Below are 15,444 nucleotides of genomic sequence, written 5' to 3' on the forward strand. Positions count from 1 at the left end.
ATGCACAGAGCTTTTTAAAGTGTGACAGAAATATAACATCTCAGTTTTTCAAATCCAGATCAAACTAGCTACAAAACACTGAATTAAAAAATACAGTGTGACAGCACATTAAACATTTATTCTAGTTTTACAAAAATAACAGAAAATCTTCCTTCTTTTCCAAAACTGTGATATCACAACAAAAACACAAGCCTGACCATTAGCATCAAAACAAGTTGACTGTTGCTTTTAGTTTTAAAATCAGTCTCCTGTTTCTCCAGCTCTTCCACTGTAGAGATAAGTGATGTCCTCGACATTCCTTCCACACATAATTGAATTCCAGTCGACTCAAAGGGTAGTGCTCCTAACTGGTCATCATACGAGGGGCGATACTCATGGACATGAGCTCCTGGAAGAGCAGCTTGCAGGCGTACGGCATTCTGACCAGGGAGATCTGAAAAGGTTACATTGTATATTATCTTAAATCAACAAAACTAAGGCTATAGAGGCACAGAGTCAAGATTTTTTTATAGGCTAGTCATTTTTGAACACTAATCTATAGGACACATTTCACTATAATGTATTGTAGTTAGAATCAGAATTGGCATAGTTACTGTAATAAAAGGTAGTAACAACAAATTAATAGACCGACCTAAGCATAAACCATGTTAAATAAATGTGAAATGAAATAAACTAATAAAATAAAAACAGGGATAACAGGGACACTGGTGGTGGTGTTGACACGTACCTGTGTTTTGTTGCGACAGCCCCTGCACTCGTAGGTGTGCGTGCGGGTGTTGGCGATGGCCATGAGGCCACATAGGTTGCAGACGTGGACCTGGTAGGGGTCGGACGCCTCGAACAGCCTCTCACGCAGGAACTGAGCTGCGCCGTGGGCTATCTGACAATCGCGCTCCATCTCCCCAAAACGAAGACCTCCGTCACTGGGTGGACAGATGACAGCATGGTTAGTAAAGTGGGCCAAAATCAGGGCCTGTATTAACAAAGCATCTGATCTAGGATCTAGTGCTTTTATTATAATCTAAAAAGTCGCTTTATGAATACGAGCTCAGAAATGCATACCCAGTGCACTCACATAGTGCCATAAAAGGGGAAAAAGTCCAACGTTAAATAATTATTAGTGTTCTTACCGTGATCTGCCCTCCATGGGCTGTCTGTTGAGGATCTGGACTGGGCCTCGGGCCCGAGAGTGGATCTTATCGTCCACCATGTGCTTCAGGCGCTGGTAGTATGTGGGACCGAGGAAGATCTGAGAGGTAATCTTACGGCCGGTGAAGCCGTTGTACAACACCTAGAGGGGAAAGATGAAGCCAGTCAATTGGAATCTCTAGACAGACTAGTGTCAAGTAGCTACTATAGAAAAGTAGGATGTGAATGGTAAAGGAGGCTGGCATCCTGACCTCGTTGCCCCTCAGGTGATATCCGTATTCAGACAGCAGGTTGGAGACTTTCTGCACATTGACCGCATCGTTGAAAGGCGTGGCGTCACCAATCTCCCCTTTGTTGGCTGAAACCTACAAGGTGAAAGGAGGGCGGGAAGGTGGAAACGTTGCTACAAGATAACTGCCATCCGCAACACTTGATTTACATAACGTCTAAAAAAAAAAAAAATGCTCTGCTTGATTTTTTTATTTAACAAATTCTCGCTGACCTTTGTCATTTGTAAAATATCTAAATCTAGACGACAGACAATCCTATTGGTTTTTACTTATGATCACTTTACGGTCACATTAAGAGGTCTAGTAAAAGGGAGTAAAAGTTGAAGTGGGTGGAGGAGTCAGACAGGCGACAGTACCTTGCCCTGCAGGCACTCAATCAAATGGCCGACTGTCATACGAGAGGGGATGGCGTGGGGGTTGATGATGATGTCTGGGGTAATTCCCTCGCAAGTGAAGGGCATGTCCTGCGGAAAGCATCGGAAACAATGGACTTTACAAAGACCTCTGCACGTGGGTTCCAATTTTCGGAACCAGTTCATCTAAGGGATATCCTCTGACAGGAACGTGGCACATTCTTCCATGTTATATTTCAAATCAGTTTTATAGTACATACTCCTTCTGGGATGTTGCTTAGCATTTCCTGTGAAGAGACCTTTGTTTTTGTATTTATGTTCAGTCTAAACACAATACGTCTCTAGACAATTGACCAGACAGCCTGGCTCAAATGACACACTGTGTAGTCTAGTGAGGAGTCGGTAGACGAGGCATGAGGAACATGTCTAATACTTCACCTCCTGTCTGTACTGAATACCACAGGTACCCTTCTGCCCGTGTCGACTGGCAAACTTGTCACCGATCTGGGGGATACGAACAGAGCGAACCTGGCAAGAAAAAAAGAAACGGAGTCAAGTTAAATCCTGCCACAGGTAGGCAGATGAGTGGCATGTGTAAGGAGGCCTCAACCTTCAAATCTAACTTTATTTGTCACATACAGCAGATGGTATTTGCAGGTGTAGCAAAACGCTGGGTGTTTCTAGCTGTGACGTAAGGATAGAGGTTGCAATATTCCATCAGTGGAGTCCATGTTTTATTTAGTCAATCTGTCAACAACTCTGATTTGGCTTGGGGGGGGCAGGTAGCCTAGTGGTTAGAAACGTTGGGCCAATAATAATTGCTGGATCGAATCCCCAAGCTGACAAGTTAAAAATCTGTCGTTCTGCCCTTGAACAAGGCATTTAACCCATTGTTCCCTGGTAGGTCGTCATTGGAAATAATTTGTTCTTAACTGACTTGCCAAGTTAAATAAAGGTTACACACACACACACACACACAATTCTGCTTGTGAAACTCAAGTCATGGTTAATTCAAACCTGCCCCTACTGTGGATGTAATTCCTACCCTAAACTTGACAAATGAGAAGTAGAGCTGTCAACAGGAGTAATTTGTTACCATGTTTGTTTTTACATTTTTACAGCCTACTACCCGCATTGTCAAAATGTCACTGCTGGGAAAATCTAGAGGACTCAGGACATACCCTAATCTTGCAGAACTTGTAGCCCTCCTGGTTGAGTGTGACCATGACTTGGTCCACGATGCCCGTCTCGCTGGTGCGGAGGAAGGTGCTGCAGTCCCTCTTGGTGTAGCGCCGGTTGGTGCTGTCCAGCTCATCGTCGTTCTCCGGCAGGGTCACCGTCTTGCCGATGATGACGTCCTCGCCGGAAACACGCACTCCGGGAGCTATCAAGCCGTCATCGTCCAGCTTGTCGTAAATGGCGTGCCTCATGCCTGGGGGAAGGGGAGGACCATTGGGTTGTTCAATGAGAAATTCTCTTTGTATGAATGCCAATTTAATAGAAGTTGCAGATGGAAAATGTATGAGATGATGGAAATAGGCTCTGGTTTAATGGCTGACTCCTTTACATTTTTAAGATGCCAAGATGCCTAGGACGTACCCGAACAGGTTTCGCGTGAGGGTTTTTCAAAGATTTCCTCCTGATCGAAGCCTTTCTTTGACTCCTGCTCTTTGTAGGAGCGGTAGAACACAGACCTGAAACAAAAACACTTATTTACACATTTTTTCTTAAGTCATTTTCACAGCAAAGTGCAGGTCTTCAAATCACAGCACAAACCTGAAGAATCCACGGTCCACCGCAGAGCGGTTCATGATGACAGAGTCCTCCTGGTTGTAGCCAGTGTACGCCGCAATAGCCACAATCGAGTTGATACCTAAACCAAGCACAAATGGAGGATTTCAACGAGCCAGAACTAGAAAAACGGCAGACATTTTTAGGTCAGAGTTAAAAAAAAGTGTAATTGGCTGCCAATTCTGCAGCGCTCCAGCTCTCACCTGCAGGGAGCTCTCTGAAACGTAGGTACTCCATAGAGCGGGTGGTGACTAAGGGTTTTTGGGGGTAGTAGAGCACGTGGGCCAGGGTGTCCATCCGCACGTGGAAGTTGGTGATGTACACACCCATGGCTTGTTTACCCATAGCAGACTGGTATGTGTTTCTGGGAGACTACATTGGAAAAGGTGGGGGGGGGGGTGTATTCATTGATTTACAGTTCAAATGGATGGATAAAAATCTTAATTTAGGATGTTTCATAGCATAGATATGAACAGTCTCTTGCCATTGCATCTATTCAAATCAGCCCCAATAAGAAAACCTATTTTAGGAGCATATTTTGTTGTTGTTGCTGTACCTGGTTGTGATCGGGGAAGGGGATGATGGAAGCACAGACTCCCAGGATCATGGAGGGGTGGATCTCACAGTGGCTGTATGTAGAACAGTAGGCCACGCCCTTCTCCTGGAGGTCATCAGGGGTCATGGCCAGCATCACAGTCTCCTCCTCCAGGGTGTCGATGTACTCCACCACGCCGCTGGCCACCAGGTCCTGCCAACTGTAGTTGTTGTACTCCCTCTCCTTCAGCTGGTCGATGTGTCTCCTTTTCAGCAGCAGCTTTTGCTTCTCTACGATCAGCAGAGGACGACAGATCCTCCCGGCGTCCGTGTAGATGCGGATCTCCCTCTCTCGGATGTCTCTGATCATGGACACCTAGAAAACGGGTAATAGTGTATGAGAAAATAGAACACCTGAAAAAGGGGATATTGGGTTTTTATGTGTAGGTTAATTTAATAATAAAATAATGAAAATGTCAGAAAAGTCCTGAAAATCTGGAAAAATTATCTCTCTTACCTCAGACACAATGATGTCCATCTGCCTCCTCAGTTTCCTCAGTGTGTTCATCAGCTGCTCTGGGTCCTTGTGTATACCCACCCAACAGCCATTGACAAAGATCTTTGTGGCACTGTTAGGGTAGAATTAATGGAAAACATAAAATGCAGATAAAATGGGTTGACAATGTTTTTCTGTAGTAATAAAGAGCAGTGTGCTGCCATCTGCTGGACTCACTCCGCAATGGCTGCCGGTGAGATCTCCTCCAGGTTCTCCATGCTCCACTCCTCCAAGAACTCCAGGATGGGAGAGGGCTGGGAGCCCACAGAGATGTAGGCCATGAGGGCCAGGTTCTTCACTAGGCCTACAGCATGACCCTGGGAAATAAGACAGGGAGGGGACATAAAAATGGGGGACAAAATAAGCAGGGACAACACTTTCAATGTCAATTGTAAGTGCGAGCTTAGCTCCTTGTGGGTAACATTACAATTTGTCATCATACAACAACTGACCCCCTTGATAAGGAACATAAATGTGATTTGGAGTGGTATTGGGCATACCTCCGGGGTCTCAGCAGGACACACCATGCCCCACAGCGTGTTGTGAAGCTGCCGGGGCTTGGCTAGCTTGCCGTCCCTACCGATGGGGGAGTTCACACGACGAAGGTGAGAGAGGGTGGAGGCGAAGGTCAAGCGGTTCAGCACCTAAAAACAGACGAGGAATGTTGTAATTTTTAATGACGATAAACAAAATCCTCTTTTCGCAGCATAACGGAAAGCTAAGCTGTAACTATATAGGGATGTGTACCAGATGTTTTCTGCCCTGTGTGTTACCTGGGACACACCAGCTCTGGCCTGATGGGCCTTCTTGACGTCACCCCAGTTCCCCGTGGCCAGAGAGTACTTCAGGCCGTCGGAGATGATTCGTGTCTTGATGGCCAACTCCAGGTTGAAGTCCTTCCCTCGGTCAATAAACTTTTGGGCGTAGATGCGGATCTCTTTCAGCAGGTTCTTGAACATTCTAAATGGGTCCAAAAATAAATAAAAATAAAAAAGCTTCCATACATATTCACCAAATGCTCAGTTTGGATAGGAGTGCGGTTTACAAAAAGTTGCACTACATCTGAAATGAAAGCTTTCTAGACATTTTATAGATGTGTTTCTTTAAGACTTACCCACGGAACAGGAAAGCCAACAGCGGCCCAGCCAAGTCTAGTCTCTTGTTGCCATAGTGATCCCTGTCGTCCAGCTCTCTTCTGCCCAGGGCCGCTAATAGGAGTCTGTGGACCATGTACCTGCAAACAGACACAGATACACCACCGAGTTACATCGATACGTCCGGCAACAACATAAAGACCATTGCATGAAGTAACAGAACGCCGTCATAACCGTAGAATTACATAAAGAATGTCCAACAGAGACCTGGTGAGTTACACGATCTCTATGGCAGTGGTTTCAACCTGTGGTCAACAAAGTTTGTAATAAGATCAAAAAAAGTTTCATATTGCAGTGTTATATACAATTTTATATTACTTTTCACAACGCAAACCGTTTAACAGTCATCCATCTGTAATAATGGGTATTCGCCGACCACCACAGATGATCGCACTCTCTCTGCTGGTTTCATTACTTCACGATCAGAGCCGCTTGCAGACAGTGATCAGCTAGGGTGGAATCAGATTTTCAACATTTTTACACCATATTTATAATTATATAAAATATATACAACATTTTTTTCCCACCAACAGGTTTCTGTGCCAATGCACCACACAACCAATAAACAAAACATACGAATACGAGCACTTCAATATCATGGTTTGCGTTTTCAACACCACAATAAATAGACTACGTCAATCTCAACAGAAAACACATCCATGTCCCATTCTTCTCTGCAGATCCTCTCAAGCTCTGTCAGGTTGGATGGGGAGCATGGCTGCACAGCTATTTTCAAGTCTCTCCAGAGATGTTAGATCGGTTTTAAGTCCAGGCTCTAGCTGGGCCACTCAATGACATTCAGAGACTTGTCCCGAAGCCACTCCTGCATTGTCTTGTTGGCTGTGTGCTTAGGGTCGTTGTCCTGATGGAAGGTGAACCTTCACCCCAGTCTGAGGTCTTGAGCGCTCTGGAGGGAAAACCCTTGTACATTATCCCATCCCAGAGTTGCGGTTTCATAAAATGTACTTGTTGCAGATAAAAGTATGTGCCTAAACACGTAGTGCACATAAAAAATACTTTGAGACGAAATTCCCCATGTACTGATTAAAAAAACACAAGTTAAATGGGTTTCCATGGCATTTTCAACTCTACTGATGGTTTCGTCACAAAAAAAGTTGAGTAGGTGTGCGTGCCCACTCTGGTATTGGTACATGCACGCTAGCCAACAGGTTGCAGATACAGTGCAGGTATATCCTACTACATGAGATTATTATAGACATAAATGCAAGATTATTTCCATTTGTCAAATGGCAGCCAAGCATCACTTATCAAGCCACCAGAATAAGACCCTCCATATTTATTGCAAGGAGCATGAACCTCATCACTGAAATTCTACCCTGTGAAGTTGATCATATTTTATTTAATCTGTCATGCATTTTTTTATCCAACATGTAGGCTACTTTACTGCATAAAAAAGGTTGGTTGGAAACCTGGTTAATGTCAAGCAATTTTGCAGATGCTGGGATTATATTTTGGATTAATCTGCGCATTCCTACAGGATACTTTTGAAGTAGCCTAATCAGATTAAAACATTGTGACTGGTTGTGTTAATGCCACATACAAAAAAGGTAACACATTTTAAAAAGTGAAATGATAAATATTTACGCCATAGTGAAGCTTTCGGTTCTAGGTGCGCGAGGAATAGCCACTAGGCTTGGAGAGGAGGCCGAACATGTGTTAAGATTCCTGAATAACTAGGCCTGCCGGGAGCATACAGTTGAAATCTAAAGTTCACATACACCTTAGCCAAATACATTCAAACTCAATTTTACACAATTCCTGACATTTAATCCTAGTCAACATTCCCTGTCTTTGGTCAGTTAGGATCATCACTTTATTTTAAGAATGTGAAATGTCAGAATAATAGTAGAGATAATTATTTATTTCAGCTTTTATTTCACATTCCCAGTGGGTCAGAAGTTTACATACACTCAATTAGTATTTGGTAGCATTGCCTTTCAAATTGTTTAACTTGGGTCAAACGTTTCAGGTAGCCTTCCACAAGCTTCCCACAATAAGTTGGGTGCATTTTGGCCCAGAGCTGGTTTAACTGAGTCAGGTTTGTAGGCCTTCTTGCTCACACACGCTTTTTCAGTTCTGCCCACAGATTTTCTATGGGATTGAGGTCAGGGCTTTGTGATGGCCACTCCAATACCATGACTTTGTTGTCCTTAAGCCATTTTGCCACAACTTTGAAAGTATGCTTGGGGTCATTGTCTATTTCGAAGACCCATTTGTCTTGAGATGTTGCTTCAATATATCCACATAATTTTCTTTCCTCATGATGCCATCTATTTTGTGAAGTGCACCAGTCCCTCCTGCAGCAAAGCACCCCCACAACATGATGCTGCCACCCCCGTGCTTCACGGTTGGGATGGTGTTCTTCGGCTTGCAAGCCTCCCCCTTTTTCCTCCAAACATAACGATGGTCATTATGGCCAAATGGTTCTATTTTTGTTTCATCAGACCAGAGTACATTTCTTCAAAAAGTACGATCTTCGTCCTTATATGCAGTTGCAAACCGTAGTCTGGCTATTTATGGCGGTTTTGGAGCAGTGGCTTCTTCCTTGCTGAGCGGCCTTTCAGGTTATGTCGATATAGGACTCGTTTTACTGTGGATATAGATACTTTGTACCCGTTTCCACCAGCATCTTCACAAGGTCCTTTGCTGTTGTTCTGGGATTGATTTGAACTTGTCGCACCAAATAACGTTCATCTCTAGGAGACAGAACGCACCTCCTTACCTGAGCAGTATGACGGCAGTGTGGTCCCATGGTGTTTATACTCGCATACTATTGTTTGTACAGATGAATGTGGTACTTTCAGGCATTTGGAAATTGCTCCCAAGGATGAACCAGACTTGTTGAGGTCTACAATTCTTGGCTGATTTCTTTTGATTTTCCCATGATGTCAAGCAAAGAGGCACTGAGTTTGAAGGTAGGCCTTGAAATACATCCAGAAGTACACCTCCAATTGACTCAAATTATGTCAATTATCCTATCAGAAGCTTCTAAAGCCATGACATCATTTTCTGGATTTTTCCAAGCTGTTTAAAGTCACAGTCAACTTAGTGTATGTACATTTCTGACCCACTGGAATTGTGATACAGTGAATTATAAGTGAAATAATTTGTCTGTAAACAATTGTTGGAAAAATTACTTGTGTCATGCATAAAGTAGATGTCCTAACAGACTTGCCAAAACTATAGTTTGTTAATAAGACATTTGTGGAGTGGTTGAAAAACAAGTTTTAATGACTCCAACCTAAGTGTATGTAAACTCCTGACGTATGTGGCCACGTTATTGTAGGACGACTTGGGAGAAGGATGATCTACAGAGAGCACATTCAGCAACAGAAGTAAAAATACAGCCAAACCGGCCTGTTACTAGGCCTTTCTAGACCTTATAAACTGTTGAGAGTAGACCAACAACTGATCCAAATGTGATTAAACATTTTAATCACACAGCTTTTGCACTGTTATTCAAATGACATTTTCACTGCAGCCTATAGTAGATTTTTTACTCACTTGAGAACAATAATGCAATTATTCATTGCATTGTGGTGTTGTAGGCTAGTCTAGGTAAGATAACTGTATTGTCCCTAAACAAGATCAACAGGGGAGCTTTCTTAGTTGTGCGTTTCATGTCATCACTTTTCTTTCATGCAATGATGGCAGTGGTATAAAGTACTTATTAAGTAAAAAATACTGTAATGTACTACTTAGTCGTTTTTTGGGGGTATCTGAACTTTACTATTTATATTTGACAACTTCTACTTTCCTAAAGAAAATAATGTTTGAATCCATACATTTTCCCTGTCACCCAAAAGTACTCATTACATTTTGAACGCTTTGTTAGCAGGACAGAAAAATTGTCCAATTCACACACGGAAAACATCCTTGGTCATCCCTACTGTCTCTGGTCTGGAGGACTCACTAAAACACAAATGCTTGGTTTGTATATATCGGATTGTTTGAGTGCGCCCCTGGCATTGTGCCATCTGGTTTGCTTAATATAATGATTCTGAAATGATTTAGACTTTTGATACTTAAGTACATTTAAAACAAAATATTTTTAGACTTTTACTCAAGTAGTATTTTACTGGGTGAATTTCACTAGTCATTTTCTATTAAGGTATTTTTATTACCGTATGAAAATTGGGTACTTTTTCCCACCACTGAATGATGCACCTGGCCTGTCCGCTGCCTATCTGATATTACTATTTTTTCTTGTGGATTCATATTTAAACATTGACGCAGCTTTGAATGCTTTTATATGTGGTATAATTGCTCGTTAGCCTGCTGCAGAGCTGGACAAACGATCCACCTACCACTAATGTCACTTTAAAATGGTGGATAGAGGGCAGGAGAGACCGTTAGACTGTATTGACCTTTGGAACAGGGAAGGTTAGCACATGGAAAAGCGTAGTTCGTAAAGGAAGTGACACACCACCTTGATATAGGGGTGCATGCAAGCGGATGAAGACATTTGGATAGAATGGAAGACATTATATAGTAAAACCTGTAAAAGAGCAAAAATTAACTAGGAGAAAAAAGTTTGACCAACCTTCCCTATTTTGGACTACCCCTCCCCCCAATAAATTGCAATCTGTCCCTAAAATATTTTGTCCTCAAGAGCTTATTGAAGTGATTGGTGGTCCCCGGAATGGAACAGATTGGGAATGCCTGCTCCATGGTCATTACATTAATATAACATAATACATACTCACCCTAAGAAATAGGCCTTCTTGGTCTCACAGAAGTCACTGACGCCGACGTGGGGGAGCACCTCCTTCTGCAGCACCTCCTTGGCGTACTTGATCCTCCTCTCCTTGGTGACACCGGGCTTGGCACCACGAGAGCCGATGAAGTTCAGCGCCACGTTCTGCTCCTGGATCACAAAGGCCTCGTCCAGGGATGGTTTGACCTGGTGGAGCACAGCACATCAGATAAGTAGTGTGTGTGTGTGTGTGTGTGTGTGTATGTGTGTGTGGTGTTTCCTGTATCTAGAACATCCTAGACAAGAGATTTACCATCTCCATCATCTCAGGGTCGTCAAAGTCGTAGATGATGTGCTCCAGGATGTCTCTGTCGGACACAAAGCCCAGGGCTCGGAACACTATGATGATGGGCACTTCCTGTCTGATGTAGGGCAGAGTGGACACGATCCTCTGACCAATGGCACTTTTCTTCACCCCCTGGGAGAAAAAGCAACAAAACAAAATGCTGACATGTAAATCTCTGGGACGGTAGCAAATTTGCCAGTAAATTTAGGACCAGGTATATCTGTTTCTCACCTGTCCTCCCCTGGCCATCATGCTGACCCAGATGGAGCTGGTGGGGCGCGAGGAGTTTTCCAGGCAGGAGCGGCACTCCCCTGTGTACGCATACTTTGAGTCCTTCTTGGCGAAGACGTACACTGTGTTCGTGGCCATCTTCTCCTGGGCGATCAGGACCTGCAAACCAAACAAGGCAATTCCTATCAATAGCCCAATTGCAAAAGCTTGTGTTAGTGCTCACTCATTAAAACCAGGGTTGGCTAGGTTCCTTTCTTAATGTAATCTGTTACAGTTCAAAACTGTCCAAAACTGTAATCAGTAACACAACTTTTGGATTACCTAAACTCAGTAACAATCTGATTACTTTCAGATGACTTTCCCCTTAAGATGCATTAGAAGACAAAAATGAATATTACCAATTGAACGACATCTACTGCAGGATAAATCAGTGTTAGAGTTTACATAGCTGGCCATAAATGGAGGTGGTATTTTACTTTATGGGTTGATTATGTAGGCTTCTTCTAACCCATTTCTTGCTAGCACAGATAATAATACGATTAGGCTATATCTTTACATTAAAAACCAAAGTATGTCAGATTTCTAGTTATTCCAATTCATTTAATACACCTTGATCTTCAAGAATAGGACTTGTAAATATAGAAATAAAGATTAGCCAAACTGTTTTACCTGAGCATAACCAAAAATGAAGGACTTATTAACCTACTCTGTTTATGATTTTGTAGGCTACACCACTGCGGTCGTCCTTACTGCCAAGCATTTATTCTAATTGGATCATCTTTAAATTTCCGACAGCAGTAGGACCATTTAAAGAGATACAGTGCCTTCAGAAAGTATTAAGCCCTCAATTTATTCCACATTTTGTTGTGTTACAGCCTGAAATACAAAAATAAAATTGTTTTTAGAAATCCTATGAAATGTATTGAAAATGAAACAGAAATCTCATTTACACAAGTACTCACACCCCTGATCATTACATGTTAGAATCACCTTTGGCAGCTATTACAGCTGTGAGTCTTTCTGGGTAAGTCTCTAAGAGCTTTTCACATCTGGATTGTGCAAGATTTGCAGATTATTTTTTTAATTCTCCAAACTCTGTCAAGTTGGTTGTCGATCATTGTTTCAAGTCTTGTCATAGACTTGCATGCCTATTTGAGTCCAAACTGTAACTAGGCCACTCAGGAACATTCAATGTTATCTTGTTAAGAAATTCCAGAGTATATTTGGCCTTGCATTTTAGGTTATTGTCCTGCTGAAGGGTGAATTTTTCTCCCAGTGTCTGTTGGCAAGAAGACAACCAGAATTTGCCTGTGCTTAGCTCTATTCAGTTTATTTTTAGCCCCCCCCAAAAAAACTCCCTAGTCCTTGCCGATGACAAGCATACCCCAGTCCTTGCCGATGACAAGCATACCCCAGTCCTTGCCGATGACAAGCATACCCCAGTCCTTGCCGATGACAAGCATACCCCATGACAAGCATACCTTGCCGATGACATGATGCATCCACCTCCATACTTGGAACATTTTAAGAATGGTACTCCATGATGTGTTGGATTTGCCCCAAACAGGACATAAGGTTAATTTCTTAGCCACATTTTTTGCAGATTTGCTTTAGTGCCTGGTTGCAAACAGGATGCATGTTTTGGAATATTTGTATTCTGTACAGGCTTCCTTCTTTTCACTCTGTCAATTAAGTTAGTATTGTAGAGTAACTATAATGTTGTTGATCCATCCTCAGTTCTATTACAGCCATTACATTCTGTAACTGTTTTAAAGTCACCATTGGCCTCATGGTGAAATCCCTGAGCGGTTTCCTTCCTCTCGGGCAACGTAGTTAGGAAGGACGCCTGTATCTTTGTAGTGACTGAGTGTATTGATCCAAAGCATAATAAATAACGTCACCATGCTCAAAGGGAAATTGAATGTCTGCTTTTTATTTTAATCTACCAATACTTGCCTGTCTTAGTAAGGCACTGGAAAACCTCCCTGGTCTCTGTGGTTGAATCCGTGTTTGAAATTCCCTGCTTGACTTACAGATAATTAATTGTATGTGTGTGGTACAGAGATGAAGTAAATCATGATAAACACTACAATTGCAAACAGAGTCCATGCAACTTAAGCACACGTTTTGTCCTGAACTTATTTAGGCTTTCCATAACAAAAGGGGTTGAATACTTTGACTAATTTCAGCTTTTGATTTTTAATTCATTTGTAAACATTTCTAAAAACATAATTCCACATTGACATTATGGGGTATTGTGTGTAGGCCAGTGACACCAAATCTCAATTTAATCCATTTTAAATTCAGGCTATAACACAAGAAAATGTGGAAAAATGTCAAGGGGCGCGAATACTTTCTGAAGCCACTGTAGCTTACAGAAGCCTATTCTTGCTTTTTTCTTGTGATCCTTCAAATGCATTTAGTGTGTCATCATAGTGGTCTTTGACTTGTGGTCAGACTCACTCAGGCAGAACAAACCTAAACTTGCACCTTTTTTCAATGCTGATTTGAATGTCATATCATTGATAAAACAGGAAGGTGTCAAAGATTTTTTTACACAAACATATTTTCTGAATTACTTTTTTTTTTTTAATTATCTGTCATCTGATTACAATATTTTTTCTGGTAACATAACATATTACATTTCTTTCATAATATGTTACTCCCCAACCCAGATTGAAACATAGATTAAAGACAGGAATATGCCCTGAAGTCTACCCTCTACTTTCTTTCTCCTTTTACCTTCTCTGACCCATTGATGATGAAGTAGCCCCCGGGGTCCAGTGGGCACTCGTTGAGCTCACACAGATCACGGTCTGTCAAGCCGCTGAGCAGGCAGTAGGTGGAGCGCAGCATGATCGGGATCTTGCCGATGAAGGTCTTCTGGTGCTGGGTCTGCAGCTGGTCCTCACCCTCCTTGATGATGGTCTTGGTGATGTCCACGTACAGTGGAGCAGAGTACCTGTATAATACAGATGTGGCCCTAGTTGGCACAGGCAGCACTGAAGGTTGCAAATGATGTGCAAGGGAGATTTATCGTGATAAAAGTATGGCCCCAAATGAGCAAACTTACGTAAGGTTCCTGAGTCTGGCCTCGTTGGGCATCATAGGCGACGGGGCTCCATCTCTTTCCCAATGAGTGGGTTTTGAAAGGTAGATCTGCTCAAACTTCAGCAAGTAGCGTGGCTGTAGAGTAACAAAAGGGGAGCGTTAACAGGGCATTAGTAAGTGCCCTCATAGAGAGAGGCAATACATGAAGCAGAAGATCTGAAAGCGCCTGTCTGTCACTCACCGGATCCTCCACCTCACCAGAGGTGTGCTGGGCCTCAGCCTGCAGGTCAATGGGTGGGGCATCCTCCACGATCCTCTGCACAGACATCTGGATGAACTCGTCAAAGGAGTCCAGCTGCTGTCGCACCAGGCCCTTCTCATCAAAATAGGAACTGTAAGGCGCATCAGAGAGGATAGTGTTATTTGAACAAAAGCAAACTGCATAGTGTATGCTACATGAGGATACAACAAAAATAGGAGAGATAGGTAAGAGCATAATTTTACCTGATAACAATCCAGCAAGCTTCCTGCCATAAATCGGGGGTGATTTCATCCTCATCCTCATCGTATTGGATATCTGAGATAACAGAATTTGGATAACAGATTACAGAAAAGACATCAAAGAAGTGCATATAGACGCAGTGACATAACATTAGCCAAGGCCCTAACTAGTTCATGGAGTTTCCTACAGCACAACAACTGATAGACACAAAGAAAGGTATTTTAAATCTGCAGACCTCAAATACTTGCTAACTTTGTTTATTCAACATGACATGATGTGATTTTCATAAGTAGGCCTAGTTGAAAGTGTGATTATAGCTAGGTGTTTAGTCTGGTGAAACCAGCCAACTAATTAACTAGGCAATTAGTTAACCTCGCAAGCTACATAGCACTAGTATGCTCGCTAGCTACTGTAGCTATCTATTCTTGGTGAAGCGCATATTAGCCTGTATGCTAACTAGATAGCTAGCAGCAAGCTAGCTAACTACATTATGTAAAAAATAACGCATTCGACTCAAATGGCTGAAATACCAACAAACCTTCATCTTGGTCATACATGGTTACTGCTGATTCCCTCTCGTGTTCGCATAAATAAGCAGAAACCGACTTTTAAATAATCAACAGTGTCTGATTCAACGCTGTCTACCGTTACACACTTTGCTAAATGAACACACAAAATAAAATATCGATGGTCAAGCCTGAACGTCACTTCCTATTTCAAAGTTATTATTTTAATGTGCAAGAAATTAGTGTTAACTAAATATATTTACT

The 15,444-nt window shown here is 42.4% G+C and overlaps 1 protein-coding gene across 1 annotated transcript; it reads right to left on the reverse strand.

The window, feature by feature from the left end:
• Positions 1-98: 98 nt before the first annotated feature.
• LOC115129490 (DNA-directed RNA polymerase II subunit RPB2-like) lies at positions 99-15,350 on the reverse strand. The gene is made up of 24 exons (XM_029659897.2): positions 15,213-15,350; positions 14,677-14,749; positions 14,414-14,564; positions 14,195-14,307; positions 13,864-14,083; positions 11,122-11,280; positions 10,858-11,022; positions 10,555-10,751; positions 5,788-5,907; positions 5,447-5,633; positions 5,174-5,317; positions 4,851-4,990; positions 4,635-4,746; positions 4,140-4,493; positions 3,787-3,955; positions 3,569-3,665; positions 3,392-3,486; positions 2,974-3,224; positions 2,231-2,320; positions 1,796-1,903; positions 1,401-1,514; positions 1,131-1,291; positions 728-923; positions 99-433 (listed from the first exon to the last, which is right to left on the reverse strand). Exons 1-24 carry the CDS (start codon positions 15,229-15,231, stop codon positions 344-346), a joined length of 3,525 nt encoding a protein of 1,174 aa, XP_029515757.1. The 5' UTR covers positions 15,232-15,350; the 3' UTR covers positions 99-343.
• Between the last annotated feature and the right edge of the window lie 94 nt (positions 15,351-15,444).

This window comes from Oncorhynchus nerka, linkage group LG5, assembly GCF_034236695.1.
Source record: "Oncorhynchus nerka isolate Pitt River linkage group LG5, Oner_Uvic_2.0, whole genome shotgun sequence".
Taxonomy (NCBI): Eukaryota; Metazoa; Chordata; class Actinopteri; order Salmoniformes; family Salmonidae; genus Oncorhynchus; species Oncorhynchus nerka.

Bases quoted from the DNA above. Each gene is read 5' to 3' on its own strand.
- LOC115129490 (XM_029659897.2), bottom strand. The intron at 3,225-3,391 runs GTACGTCCTAGG...CCCTTCCCCCAG, and splicing joins CTCACGCGAAACCTGTTCGG to GCATGAGGCACGCCATTTAC. The intron at 924-1,130 runs GTAAGAACACTA...CTGTCCACCCAG, and splicing joins CCCATGGAGGGCAGATCACG to TGACGGAGGTCTTCGTTTTG.